Source organism: Mytilus californianus, unplaced genomic scaffold (assembly GCF_021869535.1).
Source record: "Mytilus californianus isolate M0D057914Y unplaced genomic scaffold, xbMytCali1.0.p SCAF_4, whole genome shotgun sequence".
NCBI classification, from domain to species: domain Eukaryota; kingdom Metazoa; phylum Mollusca; class Bivalvia; order Mytilida; family Mytilidae; genus Mytilus; species Mytilus californianus.
Genome location: NW_026262690.1, coordinates 35,602,043 through 35,625,800, shown reverse-complemented (window position 1 = coordinate 35,625,800; position 23,758 = coordinate 35,602,043). Strand labels below are relative to the sequence as shown.

The 23,758-nt window shown below is 31.5% G+C and overlaps 1 protein-coding gene and 1 long non-coding RNA gene across 3 annotated transcripts; one reads left to right on the top strand and one right to left on the bottom strand.

The window, feature by feature from the left end:
- The first annotated feature begins 2,229 nt into the window (after positions 1–2,229).
- LOC127698252 (uncharacterized) lies at positions 2,230–3,180 on the top strand. The gene is made up of 2 exons (XR_007980772.1): positions 2,230–2,724; positions 2,801–3,180. It is a non-coding gene; the product is annotated as an uncharacterized LOC127698252 (long non-coding RNA).
- Positions 2,450–23,244, bottom strand: LOC127698237 (lactoylglutathione lyase-like). 2 transcript variants are annotated; one of them, XM_052201599.1, is made up of 6 exons: positions 23,102–23,244; positions 14,303–14,385; positions 12,370–12,510; positions 8,237–8,301; positions 5,836–5,925; positions 2,450–4,618 (listed from the first exon to the last, which is right to left on the bottom strand). In XM_052201599.1, the coding sequence occupies exons 1-6, from the start codon at positions 23,159–23,161 to the stop codon at positions 4,533–4,535; spliced, it is 525 nt and encodes a 174-aa protein (XP_052057559.1). In that variant the 5' UTR covers positions 23,162–23,244; the 3' UTR covers positions 2,450–4,532. The 2 variants fall into 2 exon arrangements, with proteins under 2 accessions (XP_052057559.1, XP_052057560.1); XM_052201600.1 differs by having other exon boundaries at positions 23,054–23,169.
- Between the last annotated feature and the right edge of the window lie 514 nt (positions 23,245–23,758).

Genomic DNA, 23,758 nt, shown 5'->3' with positions numbered 1-23,758 from the left:
AAAAGTGGCAAAGTCATGTTGTGCATGGCAAGTAAGTATCTGGTGATAATTCCCATTTTGTGATGTCACAAGCAATTGATTGATAGATTGTTGCTTGCTTAACGTCAAATTGTAACTTCTTCGTGCATATTCAAAACTGGAAAACAGGGTTGTAGTTACGATAAGTGGGTCATAATCATTGTGATCTGTGGCACAGTAATGAGTTATTTCATTACAGCAGATACTCGATTGCGTCCATAAAACAATTAAGAAAAGCAGACTTTCAACCCTTGAGAGATGTTTGTACCAAGAAACTTCATTGTTCACTCGATTTTAAATTCATATTACCCCTTCATGAAATTGATGCTACAATTCATTCTTGATTTACTTGGTCTGTAGTTTATATAGCTTTTTGGATAAAGGTTGCAGACAATGAAATCAAAACCCTTATGTCACTGGCTTGAGAAATATATCTTCTAAGCCTCATCTGCACCTTGGAGACTCCAAACAACATAGTGCAGTGAGGTGAACATTGTTTAAATCATGTCCATGCCCAGGTCAAGCAATTATTAATTGATTAATAATATATACTCATATATTCAAGATGCAAAATGATGTTTATGTTTTTAACCACTCTTTTCAAGAAAATGATTTTTTACTGAAAATTCATAAGACTTAGTATGAACCAGTCCGTTCCAAAAAAAAAAAAAGATTCATGTTTAATTACAATTATGGACAAAGGAAGATAACTCCAATTCAAAATATTGCTTAAATGTGTTCCATTGCAATGCAAAATTGCAAAATGAAAGTAATCTTTACCAATTAGTGCTTACATGCACTTTCATTTTTTGTGTGTCTGGTGTTGCCAATTGGACCTCCTACATGATCTTTGATTTTAGTAGTCTGACGTTTCAGTTACTTTTGACACCCAGGTTCAAGTGAATGGATTGAAAGAGAAAAAACATGTGTATGTGTATGTTCAATCGTTTTTTAATCTCTTGTGACATTTGTAGTCCACTGTCTTTGAAAACTTAATAGTTGGAAATTTGTAGAATTTAAAAATGTATCCTGCTCCTTGAAAATTGGACAGAATTTAAGATTCTGTATGTATTTTTTTCCAATATTTATTAATCAATGTCCAGCAAAGATTAACATCTGTAAAACATCAGTAAAATAGGCTTGTTGTGCATTTTCCTCAATAAAAACATTAAAGTAAGACAATATTTGAACATATATTTAAAAAAGAACTTAACACAGATACTAGTGTACATATACAGTAACTGCAAGTGCTCTTAAATCCATACTTTGTGTCTCATTTTTTTGTTTTTATTTTTTTTTTTTTTTTGTGCTTAGAACAGTCTGATGAGTCAAGTCCTTTCAAACTGATTTTTAGTTTCTTGTAGTGTTACACCACTCTCCAGGTAAGGGGAGGGGAGGACTCGCATTTTTTTTTTTTTTTTTTAATTTTTTTTTTGTTTTTGTGCTGAGAACTGTCTGATGAGTCAAGTCCTTTCAAACTGATTTTTAGTTTCTTGTAGCATTACACTACTCTCCAGGTAAGGGGAGGGGAGGACTCACAAAAATGTGCTAGTCTTAAGTCAGGATCCTGTAACCTAGTGGTTGTTGTTAGTTGTTATCTGACATATTAAATGTTTTTAGTTTATTGTTGTATAACAAAGTCAAAATCAGATTGTTGGTTTTCTCCTTTGAATTCATTCATACTTTGTCATCCTGAGACCTTTTATAGCTTACTATGCAGTTTAGAATTAGCTTTTTGTTGGAGGCCATACAGTGACCTATAATTGTTCACATCTTTGCAGTGTGGTCTTTATAGATAGTTGTCTCACTGGAAATCATACCCCATTTCTTTATTTTCATATTTATACGAATGATAATTAGGAGACCCTTTACAACAAATTTGGTATAAATTATGCATGGAATTGGCCAATTTTTAAATGTCTTTTCAATGGAAACTGTAAAGCAAGGCTTTTCCAAATTCTAGAGAAATCATGATGCAAAAATTGGGATCAGCAGCATTCAATGGGCTATACATAAGTATATATATATTTGCTAGTACTGGTAATGAAGTGCAATATAAAAAATTGAAGCTTCTTCAATTTACATTTCAGGCAAGGGTTGCTTTTGATTATTTCTCTGCATAGGTTATATCAATAAAAATATATGTCACAAAATTGACACGGACCAGTCTAAGCTTACTAAAAGTAAGTATTGTGTATAATGAAACTGATGAAACCTTTCTTGTGAAATGGTAGTCATCCATACAAGACTTAAGATGAAGTGCAAACAGCAGAATCTGATAAATGCTTCTAAACCTAACTATCCAGTGTTTGTGGACTGTTGTTTGTTTATTCATTGTTTTTCTTTTGGCCATTGTGTTGCCTGTTTTTCTTCCACTTTTTGTTAGTGATTGTCTCCCTTTTTTTTACAAAAATAAAGAAAATCAAACAAGTTTAAAAAGCAGATAGTTTAATCACTTTGAACATACACTAGCACTAGTAAAGTGTAAACAAAATATAACATACTGATTTCAAACAATTATACTATAAAATATACTCTCATTGACTCACTGACATATATTTGTTTGTTGTGGTGTATTGTATTTGGTAAGAATTTTTGCTCTTGTAATTTACATTAATTAATCTATTTAATTTGATTGCTATAACTTGATGAAGTTGAGAAATAACATAAGATATAATATTTTATACCGTATGGTCCTATTTCTAGGTGATATAATATTTTATACCGTATGGTCCTATTTCTAGGTGATATAATATTTTATACCGTATGGTCCTATTTCTAGGTAATCATAGGTAAAGGATCATGTAGATTATTTTTCATGTTAAAAAAGCCTCGATGAAATTTAATAATTTTTGAAAAGCAAATTAAATTATTGTTTAGTAATATAAAAAAGAAAAACAGTGTTTTTTAAAACCAGTCCAATATTTCATCTACTTAATAATTTTTTGTACTTATTATCACAAAACGATTTTAAATGAATTAAGGAAATACAAAACTTTGATTAAGGACTGATAGAAGCTATAAGAAAAGACAAAACTTGAAAACTTACAATTCAGCAATGTTGTTTTGAAGAAAAGTAAAAATACCCACAACAATACCAAGTTGTTTTTTTAACAATGTCTACATTCATTTATTTTTAGGCAAAAATTCAACAATAACAAAGTAATCATTATCTGCAAATTTTTAAGGCTTTTTATCCTCATATTCTTATATCTTACTACATAACCAGGGGCTCTAAAAAAGCACCATTGATCAACTGAATCATTTAGGACCTTCCATACATTATTCTTGTTTCAGACAGGTTAAGTAGTTTAAGAGATGACCCCATGTAAGGTTCAATATGAACATATGGAGCACCATTGCCAACAATTTCAACACTGAATAAGAAGGAAATAAAGCACTATGTGAATAATCAATACTTTACTCATGTCAAGTTTGATTTAAATTAGTTTCAGATGAGTTGACCAAGGTTTTAAAAGTATGAATGACAAAGAATGAAACATGCAAAGTGATCGTAGTAGTGTACACTGACCCCTTTGGAAAGGTGGGGTCAAATTAAATGACATAATTAGAAAATGTTGTCATTTTACTGTTTTGAAAGAGAACATTGCCCTTGATACTGATGTATATTTCTGTTTTCTATAAACAAAATTATAAATGCCCACCAGCAACATGTAGAAATTTTTAAGCCAGCAATTTATTTTAGGAAACCCCTGAAAGTTCTAATTTAAAAAACTAATAGAAGGTACACAACAATATTAAGTAATGAATATTCTGGAAATCCATAAATTGGTTTACAAAAAGTTGCAGATAAGGAGTACCTACTTTCCAAACTTAAAAAGACAGTTTTCTATGGACCAAATCATGAAATAACATATGAGATGCAAAATTTAGGTTTCTGTAAAAGAGTCTCATTTATGAGGAATCACAGATATGAATGAATGAATATTTATTGATAAATGTGCTTTTCGCCAACCATTCCTGATATACTGATAAATTTGAAAATAATAGACAGGTACATTAGCACCATACATGTATACATTATCCATATACAAACAGGAAGCATAAATATTTTGACCCTGACTTGGAAAATAATGAGGCATTGAACATTCCATATATATAAACAACTCTTCATACTACAATAGTAGTTTTGTGCTCTCAAAAGCATTGATAATATTCACGCAAAAAACCTATGACCACTATATTATTTCATAACAATAAATTAACAAATGTAAATAGTATCCCAGAAAGTATCCAACATTGTGTAAAAAATACCACAAGAATATATTAATTTCTTGGGAGAACACACAAAACAATTATTAACAGGAAAATTAATGTCAGCAAGGACATAATTCAATTTCACTTTAGACCTTTAAAGCTCTGATTATATCTATAATTTTTGTTTGAGAAAAGGTTATAAATACTGAATGCATGTCAAGAATTGTTCAACATATAGATTGTCACATTGTAATTGTTACATAATCTATGGTCAGCCATGTATACATGGCAATTGTCTATGTAGGGACCATGTTGTTTGGATTCAGGATTTCTATCCAATAACCATCAGGATCTTTAATGAAGGCAAGCCCTTTCATCTTACCTGTAAGTATAAAGGTCAGTTATCAGAGGTCACATTCAAATCAATGAACGAAAAAATTGGCATCATTACAATATTGATTAGGAAAACGATTTGACTGACTTGAGAAAGTCAGGTGAACACTACATCATAAGAAATATTTTGGTCAACAAAGACTAGAAAACTGACATGTCAGCAAGGGCCCCACTTGCACATTTTTACGTTAGGCAAAGAGATTGATGCATACAAGGCAAATGTTCATAGGTTGTCAATTGTTATAAATTTTGACAACAGCAATTAATTCCTTATGTGCACCGATTAATATATATTTTGTTACAGCTCTTTTCATAATGCTAGCAAGACAAAGGTTTGTTTGGCTTGCTTGCTTTGTTTATATCAATGTTTGCTCAAGCATTGTATTTAAGATTGACATCTGAAAACAACATTAAAAGGCGGATTTAACCTTGTATACATTATATTTAAATTTGATTGGACATTATCAAATAATCAAATTTACCTACACACATGTTTAACTCAGCCTACTTATATTGTTTGCAGATGTCAATCTTAATTACAATGCTTGAGCAAACATTTATACAAACAAAGCAAGCAAGTCAAACAAACCTTTGTCTTGCTAGCATTATGAAAAGAGCTGTAAAATCCAAGCACTATGAATTTTGATGGGCATTTTCATTGACGGTAGACAACCAATAATTTTGACACCAAGAATCATATTGTAACAGCAAATGATACCTTTTTCATTCAAATCATAGCAAAAAACATAATTTTCAGAATTTATCATTTTTTAACAAAATATAAGTTTTTAACACAATTTTGACTTAAGGAAACAATCTGGAATGCATATCATGCCTATGTTATATACCACAAGAAGATGCTTCTCAAAATTTGTGATTATTTAACAAAAAGTAAGTTTTTACCTTTTTTTAATTTGTCAATCACTTTGAAATGAATTTTAAAACACACCTACAGAATATATCTGTTTTTGTTAAAATCCTATTATATAAAACATTTCTCCAAATTTGTGATTTTTTTAACAAAAATAAAGTTTTTCCCCAAATTAATGAGCCAAATTTCACCAAAATATAATCTGCACATCTATACATTGAGCACAACTGTGCAAAATTTCATTGGCCCTATACCTTTACTTTTGGGGTTTTTGCGTTGACAGACGGACAGGCAGACAAAGTGAAAATTATAGGGCTCATTGCCTTATTACTTACCATCATTAGGTTTCTTGACAAATTCTACACCAAGTTTTTCAAATCTTTCACAAGCTTTGTCTACATCTGGTACAACCATTCCAATATGACCTGAAAATAATAAATGCACATAAAACAAGTAAAACTGTGAGCTACTGCTCACTGATGATACCCCCGCCGAAATATTTCGGTAAACAGGAAGTTGTTGAGTGATGAATCTGAAAATGCATCACACAGTATAGCTGACTTATATAAACCCTGAACCAAATTTCAGAAATCCTTGTCAAGAAGTTCATGAGAAAAATGTGACGAAAATTTTCAACTTGGCTATCATGTGTAAAATAATACAAGTGTTTGGTAAACAGGAAGTTGTTGAGTGATGAATCTGAAAACGCATCACACAGTGTTACTTACTTATATAAACCCTGATACCAAATTTCAGAAATCCTTGTCAAGTAGTTCCTGTGAAAAATGTGACAAAAATTTTCAACTTGGCTATCATGTGTAAAATAATACAAGTGTTTCGGTAAACAGGAACTTGTTGAGTGATGAATCTGAAAACACATCACACAGTGTAACTTACTTATATAAACCCTGAAACCATGGACGGACTGACGGATGGATGGACTGACCGAAGGACAGACAGAGGTAAAACAGTATACCCCCACTTTTTTAAAGCGGGGGTATAATTAAATTTTTATGTAGACAACATTGGTAGTTTCATCAGATATACTCAGTTTTAGAAAGCTTGTGATATAAACAAGAATATTTCAAATCCTTTATGGACATATCAAACTGTTTTAAGAATTACAAAAATATTATCATGTTATCGTTGGCAATGCTCTTCCAAACAAAAATAAACGAGTTGTCGTGCTTATTATAACCCACTCATAATTCAAAGTAATAGAAAACAAGAAAGAGAAGTCTGACTGTTCAGCAGTTTCTGAGAAAAGGGTGACAAAATTGGTTTAAAAGTTCATTCAACATCTTGAAAAATTCCGAGTATCAACAAACAGGAAGTAGTTATCTGACAGATCTAAACGGTGCTCAAAAGTCACAACTCATCCCTGTCAAGCTGCTGACCAAATATGAAGACATTTTGTAAATATGAAAATATTTTGTTGGGCAAACGGAGGAACCCTCACTTAAAGAGTGATTTGTTATATAGAATCCAAAGGATCTTTTTAAAGATTTAAGACAGAAGTGCTATTTATTTCTGTATATAGTATCTGAGTTTTCATGAAAATGAACATAGTGACAAAAAACTTTCAGATTTCTTTTTGTAGCTTGATATTTTTGTTTGTTTGGGGACCGGTGTCCTGAGATGCCACAGGTGGCAAATCAAGTCAACCAGAATAAACCTTTAACACAGTGGAAGCTTAAGTGTTGTTTTTCTTTTTATAATTAACAAGTGACTAGGAAAGTACTTTTTTAATCTTTAAAAACAATAACAAAAACATTTGGATTGTGATTGTGATTTGTAACAAATAAGCAGACAACTGATTACTTTGGGCACGATAAGGCTACGGCCAAATAATGACAGGGTCCTATGATCCATTTTTTTCCAGATATGATAATGATAACCATCAGCAGTATTCAGAGTCATGATAAACAAACATCAAGCTATTGCTAATGAATGTGCTTTTACAACAATTCCCAAGCAAAAGTATAACCAAGTATCACCTAAATGAGATTGTTAAAAAAGACTTAATCCTGCCACATTCTATTTGTGTTCTTAAAAGTCAGGAACCTATAATTCAGTGGTTGTGTTGGGTTGCTGTTTGTCATATTTGTTTATTGTTTTGTCATAAATCAGGCTATTGTTTTTTTCGTTTGAATTGTTTCACATTTTGTTATGTCGTGACCTTTTATTGCTGACTATAAGGTACGGGTTTTGTTTATTTTTGAAGGCCTTGTGGTGGCTTATAGTTGCCTTAATCACTGTCCTCTGGTGGAAAGTTATCTCAATGACAATCATACCACATCTCCTCTTTTCTATGCTGTTTGCAGAACATTTCAATGCGATTCTCTAACTATAGAATTATTGTTCAAATTAAGTTTCATCATCTTCTTACAAGCATACTATGATTGCCAAACTAGAGGTGTTTATCCGGGTGAGATTCACCAACTACACACTTGACATATATCAAAATTGGTAATAATATCATTATGGGGATTTCCCCAACCACACCATACAGATGTGTACTTTTTTCTGTTTAGCTTTAAATTTCTCTATCTAAGTATTTATTTTTTTTACATTTAACCACCCTATTTTAGAATTACCGGTATATAATAAACTTATAAACTGATATGAAATGTTCTTATGAAGTAATGCTCTTGAAAGCAGTCTTTTCAATATTAAAGAGAAAATACAGAAAATTTGTAGATGCAGAAATATAAAACTTGAATAAAAGAGAATTACCAAACCCTCTAGGATCACTGTTTCCATTATGATAATGACTATCATCTTTTTCTGTTCCCCAGTTGCTGTAAAACAATAATATAAAAACAGTATCACAGGATATTTGATTCATAGTGGAGTCCGCTAGAAAAAATAAACCAATAACAAAACCATGAAATGCCTCTATGCAATTTCTACTATTTTTTTTTTCAGTTAACTAAATGTGCAGATATAACAGGTCACATAATGACTTTTATTTATCATATTTCAATTTTCTTTAACAGTTAATATATAATAAACTGCTTCGCCGAGCGCAGCTGGATACGACCGCAGAGGTCCAACCCTGAACAGTTGGGGCAAAAATGGACACAATAAACAAGCTTGATACAGGTCTGAATTTGGATTGTAATTAAATATTTGACACATTATAGGTTTCTGACACAGAATAAATGTAGTCAAAGAACTTGAAATTGGTTATATGATTTGAATTTATATTCAATTGAAGATTTCTTGCTTTGTGCAATACACTGTGCTGTTGCGCAATACTTAGTAAATCTGTTTTCAGACTATATACAAAGAATTAGCAAAATAAATTGACCCCAAATTTTTCTGTGGAAAATTGACAATTTCTTAGACATCAATACACTTAAACACAAGTTATTGTCTGAAAACTAAAAAAATACTTGTTTAAGACCCTTTTTGGCCCTTATTCCTGAACGGTTTGGGCAATTACCCCCAAAATGAATCCCAGCCTTCTACTTGTGGTATTGAACCTTGTTGTACAATTTCAGAACAATCAAAATACTTATACACAAGTTATTGTCCTGAAACTAGAAAAATGCTTGTTTTGGGCCCCTTTTTGGCCCCTAATTCCTTAACAGTTGGGACCATCACCCCCAAAAACAATCCCAACCTTCCTTTTGTGGTATTGAACCTTTTGTAAAATTTCATAGAGATCCATACACTTAAACTAAAGTTATTGTCCAGAAACCAAATGTCTTAGGACGACGACAACATGATAGCAATATACGACCCCAAATTTTTTTCCCGGTCGTATAAAAAGGCTAAAAATAGGCAATCATTTTTTGTGTGTGTTTAACAAGATGCATCTGGTTACTTGTTTTTGTGTTTAACAAGAGGTTTCTGGTTACTGGTTTTTGTTGTTTAACAAGGTTTCTGGTTTTTGGTGTTTTACGAAGTTTTTTGCAATATAAAAATAAGGAGATGTGGTATGATTGCCAATGAGACAACTATCCATCAATGTTCATAAAAAAACAAGAGATTCCAGGTTACTCGTGTTTTTTGGTGTTTAACACGAGGTTTCTGGTTACTGGTTTTTGTTGTTTAACAAGGTTTCTGGTTTTTGGTGCTGTACAAGGTTTCTTGTATAGCAATATAAAAATAAGGAGATGTTGTATGATTTCCAATGAGACAACTATCCACCAATGTTCAAAAGAAGAGGATGTAAGCAATTATAGGCAACTGTTCGGCCTTCAACAATGAGAAAAACCTATACTGTATAGTTGCCTATAAAAGGCCCCGATATGAAAAAATATAAAAAAAAATTCAATTAAAAAACTAACGGCCTAATTTACAAAAAAACAATTTACAAAAAACAAATATGATCCAATTTGTTTTTGGTATTTAACAAGAGGTTTCTAGTTTTTAGTTTTTTTGGTCTTTAACACAAGTTTCTGGTTATTGGTTTTGGTGCTTAATAAGAGGTTTCTAGTTACTTGTTTATATGTGTTTAACAAGAGGTTACAGTTACTGGTCCGAGTACACAGTTATTTCGTAGTGCATTTCTTTTAGAGAATAAATGAAAATTAAAAAAATCCCACCTGCGCTTTCTCAATAATATTTTTACAGTGTGTTGTACTACTTTTGGGACAAATTATATCAAAATTATAGAAAACTTCATCGGCTCTAACTCAAAATATGGACAATTTCATGTTAAGGGAGTCTTCAAATCTTTTGACAGCTTCCGAAGTGCTAATTTTTAACCTTTTTCAGCTGGACCAAATCACTACTTTACTTTAAAATTCATGACCCAAATTTTTTTACAGTGTCATTTCACCCCTCTACTTACTATTTGAGTCATAAAACATGGAGAAATAAATTTGGAAGGGGTATAAAAAAAATCGACAAGTAACACACTGTCCACACTAGGGACTATATTCGTGGACAACGAAAATCAAAGGACGATAACTGTGTACCCGGACCTATTAGGGTAGAAAAAGTTGACCAATCTTAATGAAACTTGGTATGACCAAAGCTTATTAAATTATAAAACTGCTTACAAAGTTTCATGGCAATAGAATATATATTATAGACAATATGACTAATTCTATATTCAACTTTGCGTGTTAAATTTAGACGTTAAAATTGAAAATTTTCAACTATCAACATTTGGGGCTTAAAAAATTAAAATATTGCAAAAAAATACTTTTGAAATGCCTTAATATATATAATATATTATATATTAAAAGCAATAGAGTACTCATTTGATTTATCAGACTTATCATAATTATTAAAAAGTCAAATTTATATGAGCAAGTGGCTAAAAATGGAGGTTTTCCAATGAAGGGGGGCCTTACATGAAGATGTAATATTTTCCAGCAATTTTAAATTTGTAAAGCTTTTTGGTTATAAATAATCCTTACATATGTATTTAATGTACTATAAATGGAAAGAAAACTTACAAATAACATATCACATTAGTTTAAAAGGGTCTTAGGCCAAGTAAGACTGAAAATAATTTAGGGTCAATTTAGGCCGTATCACATATTTACATTTAAAAATGCATATTGAAGCTATAGGAAATAAAATTTTGTGTCTTTTCTATCATTTTTATACCCAGGTGACATAATACAATAAATCTGAGCACAAAAAGACTCTTGCATTAAACTTTTTTTGCAGACAGTATGGTCTGATACAAAGATTTTTCACTTTTTAGTGAAAAACATGCATGCAATTTTAGTCTCAACAGGCTTATATTTGAACCACTTGCTATCCTACAGAAGAAAAGAAAGATAGTATGTGACATAAAACAGGTACAAAAGACATTGTTAAGTGCTTTTTATACAAATTTAGTGAGGTCTTTATAATGGACTTCAACTTTTATGTTCCAAGCTCCTCACATTTAACTTGATCCAAACAGGGCGTTAGACGAGGATCATATATACAACACATTTTGCACATATTGTCCGAGATAATCTTCTTTTCTGTAGATTCAGAGTTCACAAATGAGTAATACAACTGGATTGAAGCATAGAAACACAAATATTGACACATAAAAACCTGTCAGATAGAAGGTCAGAATGTCACTTATGCATCAAAATTGAAAAAGCTATGAAATGCTTATTTTGACCATAAAATGCCAAAATTGGTAATTTTTGCAGAAATTCTATCAAATAAAAGTTTAAATCCTTTAGTTTTATGCTATTTGATAAATTGACACCATCAAATCATTCAGGGAAGTTGCCAAAGTACAGATTCTATATTTCCTGATTTCACCTCTTAGGTCCGAGTACACAGTTATTTCGTAGTGCATTTCTTTTAGAGAATAAATGAAAATTAAAAAAATCCCACCTGCGCTTTCTCAATAATATTTTTACAGTGTGTTGTACTACTTTTGGGACAAATTATATCAAAATTATAGAAAACTTCATCGGCTCTAACTCAAAATATGGACAATTTCATGTTAAGGGAGTCTTCAAATCTTTTGACAGCTTCCGAAGTGCTAATTTTTAACCTTTTTCAGCTGGACCAAATCACTACTTTACTTTAAAATTCATGACCCAAATTTTTTTACAGTGTCATTTCACCCCTCTACTTACTATTCGAGTCATAAAACATGGAGAAATAAATTTGGAAGGGGTATAAAAAAAATCGACAAGTAACACACTGTCCACACTAGGGACTATATTCGTGGACAACGAAAATCAAAGGACGATAACTGTGTACCCGGACCTACTGGGTTTTTGTGTTTAACAAGAGGTTACAGTTACTAGGTTTTTGTGTTAAACAAGAGGTTACAGTAACTGGGTTTTTGTGTTTAACAAGACTTTTCTGGTTATTGTTTTTTTTTGTGATTCACAAAAGGTTCCTGGTTCATACTGCGATAAAACATCTCTTGTATTAAGAAATCTTACTGAGTTAATTCTAAAGTTGCTTTCTGTGAGAAGCAATATCTAGTCCTTTCTTTTTCATCAGTAGGAATGTTTTCTGGTTGATCATACCCCATAAAATACAATGAGAATGTCATAGCTGGGAAATCCATCTTCTTCAGTAACCTATAAAACACAAACTTAAGTAACATTCATGTATTTTACTATTTCAAAATATATAATGCATGATATGTAAGTGCATATAAATTTTACAGAGCAGACAACACAATGCAGATTAGGATAAATGTAAATCTAGCTCTAAAATTGATACCCCTTCGCATTGGTTTAAATATAGTGATGTTTGTGTTTTGCTACAGGAAACCTGAAAATCATTTATAAATTTTTATCAAGGCATTATGCAAGAGAAAATTGGTGAAAATCTCATTGAAATGCAGATAGGTATTTAAGAAGGGTTTCAAAATGTCTATCCTTAATTTAAGTATAGCTTAGTACATATTTTGCAATGAAAACCCCCTTAATTATTTGGATAAACAAAAACCAACAGGATGCTTCCAACTGATGTATGAGAAAAATATTAAGTGAAAGTTTTATTGAAATCCAGTCACCAGTATAAGACAAGTTGATGATACAAAGTGCAACAAAATGATCACTTTATACTGCCTCCTTCCATTAAGCAGGGGGTATGTTAATTCTATTTAATTTAACTTTAACACTTACTATAACATTATGAATATTAGTAAATGAAAAACAGTTAGTCCTTTATATCTTATCAATTCCAATTTTCTGATTGTACTGTAACCATACATTACAAAAGCATCCAATGTAGTTTTATTATCTCTTTTCAGGAATGCAAAACATTTGTCATAATCTATTAGAGGGATACTATTTTTCCTTTTTTGACACTCTAAACTATAAGGTAGATCATTCACTCTTCACAAATCTTTTACATTTTATACATTTGAATCCTTGATAATATTATTGTGCCATAATATGAGTCAGGTGTTTCCTGTGAAAAATTCAATTATTTTGATATGCTTTATTAAATAATTTTAACTAGAGGTACTGAGAGTATACATTTAATAAATAAGTTCTTTAATTGTAGTAAGGAAACCAGTTAAAAGCACAGTTAGATTAGTTATAGAATGCTTACTAGAAGCCGAGACGAAAAGATATTTGACTGGCTTTCAGTAGTTATATAATTTATAATTAATATACAGGATGCATTTATCTAACCTGGTAAAACACTTATATTCAATTTCAAATTCCTTCTCACAGTATCTTGATAAAACAATAAATTAACAGCTTCATTTAATGAAATATGTGACTGGCTATTTACATATTTGTATCAAGATTAAAGTTGTTAAAAGTAAACAAAATTTAAAACAAAAAATCAAAGAACTATTTTCAGTGGAAGTTTTCGTAAGAATAACTTGAGCAAATTAGACCAAATTATTCTGTGGTAGTATAAGACTGGCTTCCAACTTAAAAAGTTCAAGGTCAGGTGACTCCTGTCAGACAGACATGTACAGCTTTAAGCCATACTGCATTAAAATATTGTTGACTTATTGATAGAAGACACTGTCAGAAAAACTGACCAAAAACTCTAAATTTTAAGGATGACTTTCAAGAGTAAGTCATTGAATAAGGAGAGAATGATGTCCGGGTCAACTGCCATACAAAATAGAAACTTCAGATCATAAGCCATCTACATTCAAAATAAGCTTGATAAATTAAATCTGCTGCCATAGCACACAGGTGTCTTACATTCTCTGTGATATAACAGGTAAAACAAAATTCTTAAGGATTTTTCACCTACCTCATTCCTATGACATTAGTGTAGAACTCTAAGGATTTTTCACCTACCTCATTCCTATGACATTTGTGTAAAACTCTAAAAATTTTTCACCTACCTCATTCCTATGACATTTGTGTAAAACTCTAAGGATTTTTCACTTACCTCATTCCCATGACATTAGTGTAAAACTCTAAGGATTTTTTAGGATCTTTTATCCTCATCATTGTCTGTTGAAAAAAGAATTCCTGAAATAGAACAAAATATACTTAATCAAACATTACACTGGCAGCTAGTCCACTTTGTGAACACAGAGCCTGAGTGAAAAGCCTCTACACTATCAAGCTAAACTGCAAGGGCCCTAGAAAAGGCATGCAGTTTGTTGGCCAAATGCTAAAATTGTATAAAATATGCCCGAGTATCATGAGTATGTTGTTTATCATATACATTTTTTCAGACATGACCTTTTAGTTAAATCATCTTAATACAAGTCTATTAAATATGCAACTTGTTACCATTAGCCAGATTTTTTATCATTTAACAAAATTTTAACCTATTCTACTTTATTAATTTCACACAATTTTGTTTTTAAATCATACATTTTATGATAATTTGGAGTTCAAACTTGTGTATCATAGCTTTTGTTGACTAATTATATATATATACAACAGTCATGACCATGCTGACAGTAAAAATAAAAAAACATAATCCAATTATCAAGCTGTGAACATTTAATTACATGATTAAATCAATTGGTTAATTCCAGAAATAGTTTGGTAAATGGCTTTATTACTTATTTAAGTTTTAGAAAAATAATACACCAAAAATTACCTTAGAAAGGTTATAAAACAACAAACCTATTAATCATTTTAATGGATAGGTACTTATTAGATCTATATATTGAAAAAGAAAACAGTTCAAAATATTATTAATACAATATTGAGAAAACTTCAACAACACACCTATTTATTCCTTTTTATTTTTTTTATTCTAACTGCTTTATAAAAAAGAAAATGGTAAATTTTAGGAAATGCTAAAATGACTTAATAAGTGCCAATTTGACTATTTCTATGAGTTTTCAATAGGTGCAGATTTGACTATTTAAATTTATTTAGGTGCCGATTTGACTTGTACCCGTGGTCTAAACAAATTGAACTACCATAAACCAGTTGTTAGAATTGCTTCTCTTTGGAGAAGAATTCTTAGACTCCACACTAACTCTGAGGCTACTTGAGGGTTAGGATTCAGTCGTCCAAATAACTCTGACGTCTTGAAAGGCTATTCTAATGTTTTGCTGTGATGCCTTTGTAGCAAAAAATCAATAATTAAGTAATGGTTATTTGGACTAGATTCAGTCTAGGGATATCTAAAAATAGGTTAAAGGCTAGTGATAGAAGTCCATTACTAGTAATGATGGACTTCTGGTGTTAGGTAGCACTCCACAGTTAGGTGTGTAGTTTCGCATTTAGGACCCTGTGGATTTTTCAAATATGAAAGCTAGTGTGCAATAAAGTTCATTTTTGGATTGCTGAAGTTTATGTAGCCTTCATAGTGGGTTTATAGGAACATCAAGATGGTGTAATGTATGTGTTATGGCTGTTTTCTGTATGACAGTCTGTATTTTCATATCCATACCAGAAGTTGGTCCGGAAATTATTGTAATGTTTTTTTCCAACTTTTTGTCGCATGAAATTTGTGATTAAATTTGTTAGACTCAGATCTAAGTCCGGTCTCTTATCAACATACATTCCTCTAATCGAAGTCCAGTGTGATGTTACGTTATCGAAGTCCAGTGTGATGTTACGTTCTCAAATCCGTGTCCAATATTTTTACCCTCTAATCGACGTCCAATGTGACGTCATGTATTACCAAAACGACGTCCGATCATCGATGTCCAATATCATTCAATCATTTCTTTTAGTTTGATTTATGTAGCCTTCATAGTGGGTTTATAGGAACATCAAGATGGTGTAATGTATGTGTTATGGCTGTTTTCTGTATGACAGTCTGTATTTTCATATCCATACCAGAAGTTGGTCCGGAAATTATTGTAATGTTTTTTTCCAACTTTTTGTCGCATGAAATTTGTGATTAAATTTGTTAGACTCAGATCGAAGTCCGGTCTCTTATCAACATACATTCCTCTAATCGAAGTCCAGTGTGATGTTACGTTATCGAAGTCCAGTGTGATGTTACGTTCTCAAATCCGTGTCCAATATTTTTACCCTCTAATCGACGTCCAATGTGACGTCATGTATTACCAAAACGACGTCCGATCATCGATGTCCAATATCATTCAATCATTTCTTTTAGTTTGATTTTTGTTTATATTATCTGTATAGTTTTGTCTTGGTGTACAGCTACTTAAAGAAACTAATTGTACATGTTTTCTTATATCTTTATCAAAATAAAAGGACAAACATCAGAAAATGATAATAAGACAACCACCAACATCATATTACATGAACATGCACATTTTAAATATTTTGGTGAAAGGAGTCCTCTCGATCTACGATGTCATATTCCTTTCATATTCATATAAATGTGGATATACGACAAGGAGACAACAATCCAACAACGAAGATAATCGAGTGACATGTAGAAGGCAATATACACTGTCTTAAACAATAGATAGAATAAAAAGTACAGCCAATTGTTGAAAAGTATTATCATTTGGACTCAGTAAGATTTAAATTCTTATATTTGTCAACAAGTTTTTGAGTTTAACCCACCAATTGATAAAGTTGTGATGTCATTGAGGCAAGTCTGTAAAAAGGACGTCAATTTGATAACAAGGAGAAAGACGTCGATTAGAGGGTCATATAATTGGCTGTCGATTTGGACTCATATTTCATTATGACGTCAAATTTCGACGTCGATTACAGACTGGACGTCGATCCGAGTCTTACATATTTTACGAAAAAATGTGGCGAAAGACACCCAATTTTCATTTGCTCATTTGGTAGATTAATTGCTACCTTAAGTATGAATCTGGGTCTGTTCGCCCTAGTACCTTGTGCTCTGGGTCTGTTCGCCCTAATTCCTGTTCCCACTGAGTCCTTTCGCTCTGATTTTTATTTCATTTTGTTGTCTTGTTGTATAATATAAGTTATTTGAATAAATTGTGTTAAAGTCAAAAAGTTATGTTGTATTGCGGCTACCAGATATTTATTTTTCTTTGATTTGCACTGAACTGTTCAGGTATACAACTGAAGACCAAGTTATCTGTATGTATCTATCTTTTTTGAAACATTGTAGCAACTTAAGATCCTAGAAGCCAAGCTGTGAAAACAATTTCCCCTTAATGTCTTACAATTCTTACATCATTGAACTCATTCCAAGCTGACTTGTTTATTTAAAAAATTTTTTTTTATTAATCCACCAAAAACAGTAACTACAACAATCAGTGAGATAAAAGACATCGTTATCAGGGGCAATTCCAGCCATTTTTAAAAGGGGTTCCAACCATATATCCCCATTCAAAAACATTGATCGTCAAAAAAAAGGGGGTTCCAACCCCTGGAACATTCCCCCCTTGATCCGCCACTGGTAATTATACCTAATCAACATTCTTAATTACAAAACTTTGAATTTTCGAAATACTAAGGCTTTTCTAATTCAGGAATAGATTACCTTAGCTGTACTTGGCAAAACTTTTAGGAATTTTGGGTTCTCAATGCTCTTCAACAGTTGAAGTTCAACTTTGTACTTTAGTGGCCTTTTTTTTTATGATTCGAGCACCACGAAGACAAAAAAAACGTGCAATTGGCGTACAAAATTTCAATCCTGGTATCCATGATGAGTTTATTTACAATCAAGTCATTAAAAGTAATTCTAAATAAAAACAAATGTAGCAATGAAGCCAATTAATATGCTCAAAAATAAAGCAGGAAACAGGTACCATAACATCAGTAGTCCAACAGACATGATAATCTCATTAAACTGGCCCACACTACAAGAAAGAAGACTATGCACAAGATTGATAATGTTCTATAAAATAGTACATCAAATCGTAGCAATCCCATCTGCTATTCTCATACCATCAGACAGTAGAACCCGCAAAAAACATAATTTCACTTTCAGACACATTTCAACCAAAATAAGATACATATAAATTTTCATTTTTTCCATATACTATAACTCAGTGGAATTTATTGCCAATCCATACAGTCACGGTCACTACAGTCGACACTTTCAGAGAACAGCTCACACCAGCTGTTCTCCACATATTCATTTAACTTATTATTAGCCTATGTACATAGTTTTAATCACAATTTAAATAAAATGCTTCGCTGAGCGCAGCCTGATACGACCGCAGTGGTCGAACCCTGAACAGTTGGGGCAAACTTGGACACAATATTCAAGATTGATACTATCTGAATTTGGATTGTGATCAAATTTTTGACATAATATAGGTTTCTGACACAAAATAAATGTGGTCAAAGATCTTACAAATCTAATGCGCAATACTGTGCAATTGAAGATTTCTTCTTGAAACTTTTTAAAAATTTGAAATTTTGAAAATTTTGAAAAAAAAAATATGAACCCTTTTAAAAAAAAATTGGAACCCCCCCTTCCCCCCAAACTTTTTGAATCCCCCTTTTAGCATTAACCATCAAACTCAATTGCAGTCTTTCCTTTGTAGTACAATTTTAGAGAGATCCATACACTTAATCACAAGTTACTGTCTGGAAACTAGAAAAATGCTTTTTTTTAACCATAAAATATAAAAAAGATGTGGTATGATTGCCAATGAGACAACTCTCCACAAGAGACCAAATGACACAGAAATTAACAACTATAAAAGCCCATTTAAATACATCATAAAAGTATTAAAATAGAAAATGACATCATAGTCATGGCTAAAATTAAATAAACTGTTATCACAGAGATATGTCTCGCCTTTTTGTAATTTTGATAATGCAAATGTTGAAATTAAAATAGCAATACTTTAACATGTAAGTTATGCAAATATTCAAAGTTGATGAACCATGACTGAAGGTAAATGGCTAAACAATCTCCATGGAATGAGATTTGATTTGATTTTTGGTGTTTTAACGCCACTTTTAAGCACTGCTTTTGGGCTATTTTGTGGCGGCTAATTTTTATTGGTGGAGGAAGCCGGACTGCCCGGAGAAAACCACCGACCTTCGATAGGAAAACTGACAATCCTAGTCAATTAAGATTGGAGTGGAGTGCACCCGCATGAGCGGGGTTCGAACTCACAACCTCAGTGTTGACTGGCTAGTGATTACAGTAGTAACTACTTAGACCACTCGGCCACTGAGGCCTCTCCATGGAATGAGATGTGCCAATGCTAATACAGCTGCATACCAAATACCATTGACATATTATAAGTCGTTCCCTTTAAACAAACCTAAACACAAACATTAATTTGTAAACTATGTAAAAGTTTCAAAGTCAATGAACCATGATCAGGGGTGGGGCTATATAATCTCCATGGAAACGATACTTGCAAATGCCAATAAATTTGCATACCAAATATCATTGACTTAACATTAGAAGTTCATCTTAAACTGATCTAATCACAAACTAATACATGTAAACTCAAAAGTTTCAAAGTAAATAGACCATGCCTGAGGGGGCGGGGCCAAATATTCTCCATGGAAATGAGATGTGCTAATGCTTATACAACTGAACACCAATTAACATTGGCCTTCCACTAATGGTTCCCCTTGAACTGACCTAATCACAAACTAATACATGTTAACTTAGCAAAATTTTCAAAGTCTATAGTCCATGACTAAGGGGGCGAAGCCAAATAATCTCCATGGTAATCTCTTATGCTAATACAACTGCATACCAAATATCATTGATTTACCACTAGTAGTTCACCATGAACTAGACCTAATCACAAACTAATACATTGTTGACACCACCGATGCCGCCGTCGCAGCCGGAAACAGCATACCTATGTCTCGCTTTTTGACTCCGTCAACATGGTCAAGGTGAGACAAAAACCTTCATCAGCAACTTTTAATAGTAATATCTAAAAATAAAATTCCTTCATCGGCATTTAAAGGTAACTTCTAAAAATAAATTGACAGCTAGGACTTTGTAACCATAAAAACCCATTTAAATACATCATAAAAGTATTAAAATAGAAAATGACATCATAATCATGCCTAAAATTAAAAAGCCTCCATCAGCAACATTAAATAGTAATATCTAAAAATAAAATTCCTTCACATACATAATTATGGCTATAATTAAATTACCTTTATTAAACATTTTTAAAATAGTCACTTCTAAAAATAAATTGACAGCTAATCACCTAAAGACAATACATTTCTTTATAAATAATTTACCAGCAGTGTAAGGGAGGTAATTTGACAATATGTGTTTGAATTACCTCTCTTACACTGCTTTAAAATTATGTTTTGTACTTAAGTAATTTTCCATTAACCTGGAAATCCTTGTTTTTCCCCCTTTTTTGCCCCTAATTCCTAAACAGTTTGAGCCATAACCCCCCAAAGCAAATTCTTACCATCCCTTTGTGATATGGTAACTTGTGGTATAATTTCAGAGAGATCCATACACCATTTCACAAGTTATTGTCTGGAAACTAGAAAAATGCTTATTTGGGCCCAATTTTGGCCCCTTATTCCTGAACTGTTAGGACCATAACCCCCAAAATCAATCCCAACTTTCCTTTTGTGGTCATAAACCCTTTGGTAAAATTTCATAGAAATCCATACACTTAAATAAAAGTTATTGTGCGGAAACTAATGTGTCTTTGCATGATGTGATACCAATATATGATTATTTTTGTGTTTTTGTAAATATATATATAGACCACACTGCACAAAACCATAAATAATCTTCAGATCAATGAAGGACTACTGAAAAATCTGAAAGATATATATTAAAAGAAGAAGAAGAAAGCAATTTATTTTTTAAATTTCCATGTTTATTCATGAATTTGGAGAGATATATTTTCTTTAATATTTACCAGAGACATATAATACAAGAGATTCGCAACTCTAGTAGAGTCTATATAACAGCCAATGAAATGACGTGGCCACCGGAAAGCCGATTAATCCGATGGATTTATGGGTAAAAACATGCTATTGTTGTGAAAAAGGTTCTACGCCTCACGATTTTTCTAATGGATAATGCCGATACCTTTCACAGCTAAAGCATGCAAGTATATTTAAAAGTTACAAAAAACTAATTCTAATAATTTGTTATTGATAAAATGTGTTCTAATGATGAGATTAATCAAATACAAACAAAATTAAAACTCAGCCCATTTTACTTCACCTATTGCCGTAGAAACCATTTGATCTCCCAATTTTTTGTCTTAAAACTTGGAAATATGCTAATAAATATATACTTTTATGGGCCAATAGTACTCCCAAATGTTGTTTCGTGAAAATAAGACTATTTTCGTAAAATTTGATCCAACAATGTGGCGATTTTTTCTGATTGATACCCGAAATTTTTTATTAAACTGGCTAAATATTGAAATTGTTCATGGACAAATTTCCTTAAATCAGTCCTTCTTTTTTGTGCACTGTGAAATTTATAGCCTGCATTTTGTTAGACAATTTATTCATTTTTCATTCTGTTTATGGCAAAGTTGTTTATTTTCTCCTATTCTGAAGTCATTGTTTTTTTTTCTTATTTTTAGGGTGCCAAAGATGAACGAATTCAGTAAATTTACAAAAGGAGTAAAATTTTCCTAGTAAAGGGAACCTTCTGCTGGTCGTAATATTATGAATGAGCTTCATGCATCTGTTGTCGTTTCAGACTACGCTTCTCATTCAAAACATGAACCTAATTCATTTTTAAATTAAAATCGTATTGAGGATATTTCAATGGTGACTGCAAAAGATATATATATATATATATTTGATAATTAAAGATTTTATTTACACCAAGGATTTGTATATGTATACACATAAACAATCTTACTTTTAAATTGCCATCTCTTTACACACTTCGAACATGAAGAAACCATAAATTTACCGACAATCATTTAAAAAAACAACTCAATGCAAGCCTATATGATAAAACTGTCAAACAACACTTAGAAATCAAACATTTACCGACAATCCTACAGAAAAAGACTCAATGAAAGCCCAATAAATGAGGAATATAAAAATAAATAAAATTTTAATAATTCTTAAATATCAAGAATAAAAAACAAAGCCTATCATGATTAACAATTAATTAACAAATAAATTAAGTTTTTTTCCATATTAATTAATTTTACATTTTGTGAATTGTATTTTTGGAAAGTGTGTGGACACCTGTGGTGTGACAACTTCTTGTTTACAAGGTGTCAATTAAAACTCATTATTTATAACAAGTTCGTGATTTACCTGGTCATCGAATAATTCAAACCTAATATACATGTCACACTGTGAAATTATGTCTCCGAGACAGGTGTATATTCAATAGAAACCCATTATGTAACTATCAAATAAAATGAACTCTGACACAATTGATCAAGTGTTAATTATTTAATATCAGTTTTTTTTTAATACAATATCAAATTATGTCTCTTTTTCAATAATACAAATCTAAAATCAAAATTACATTAAAATAAATAATTATATATGCACTCAAATTATTTAATTAATTATGATAAATTTAACACTGAAACAGTTTATGTTATGCTTAAACATTCGTCCTTACTTCGAGTACTTTTAATACTTTTATTAATGACTTTATTACCTAAGGAGATCTCGCGAGGTTTAACTAGTGGCCGCGTGTTATTACGGGATTTCGCCGAGTTGCGAATCTCTTGTATTATATGTCTCTGTATTTACCATTGACTGATTATAATAAGTATCTGAATATTTAAGATTATTAAACCTTAAATTATACCATTAATATTAATATTTTTTTTTAATAAAAATAAGGGCAACGGCCCCAGAGCAAACGTACCCGATACCGTCAGGTATGCTCTCGTTTCGACAACAGAAATATTATTACTTTGGTTGATTCGTCAGGTTCTATGCACGCTTTTGCGACTTCTTCATTTGAAAGTGCCATTGCCTGAAGCTATATTGGATTATGAAGGATGCAAATGCCAAGTCAAATGTGACTGAAGTGCTGCCAAAATATGGTTTCAGGAAAAAAAACTAACAAAACGAATGTTATTTTACATAATTTATTGATTGTCTTTTTATTAATATGAGATATTATAATCGGACACTTATTTCAAATTAAATTATTCTTTGTTGTCTGCTCAGATCCATGAAATAAATACAGATTATTCGTTTTGTATTTTTTTATAGAATTTTAGTAATTCTCATCGACGCTTGAAATTGCAATTATTTACGCAATGCTTAAAACACTTCACTGACCAAGCAATTTTCCGGTTTAAAGGCGGTTTTATCAAAACAAAAAATGCACACACAATATTTTTGAAAACATTCTTTTGAAAATAATCTCGTTAGAGACATTGAATGGTTAGCCCATTAAACAATTAAAGGTAAGGTTGAAGACGCCGAGTAATAAGATACTTTAATCTGTTTTTACATGAAACTGCACCCTGCATTTGCCAGTATATTCAGAAAGTTGAATGTGGGCAGTATATGGAAGAAGACAGTGTGTCTGTATGTACAAATGTAGTCCAAATAATTATGA

What these genes read in the sequence shown, in the direction of transcription:
- LOC127698237 (XM_052201599.1), bottom strand. Translation starts at nt 23,161, where the DNA reads ATGGCACTTTCAAATGAAGAAGTCGCAAAAGCGTGCATAGAACCTGAC. An exon ending in CAGTGATCCTAGAGGGTTTG is followed by an intron (nt 5,926 to 8,236) that starts GTAATTCTCTTT and finishes TATTATTTTCAG; the next exon opens with GTCATATTGGAATGGTTGTA. An exon ending in TGTCAAGAAACCTAATGATG is followed by an intron (nt 4,619 to 5,835) that starts GTAAGTAATAAG and finishes TTATACTTACAG; the next exon opens with GTAAGATGAAAGGGCTTGCC.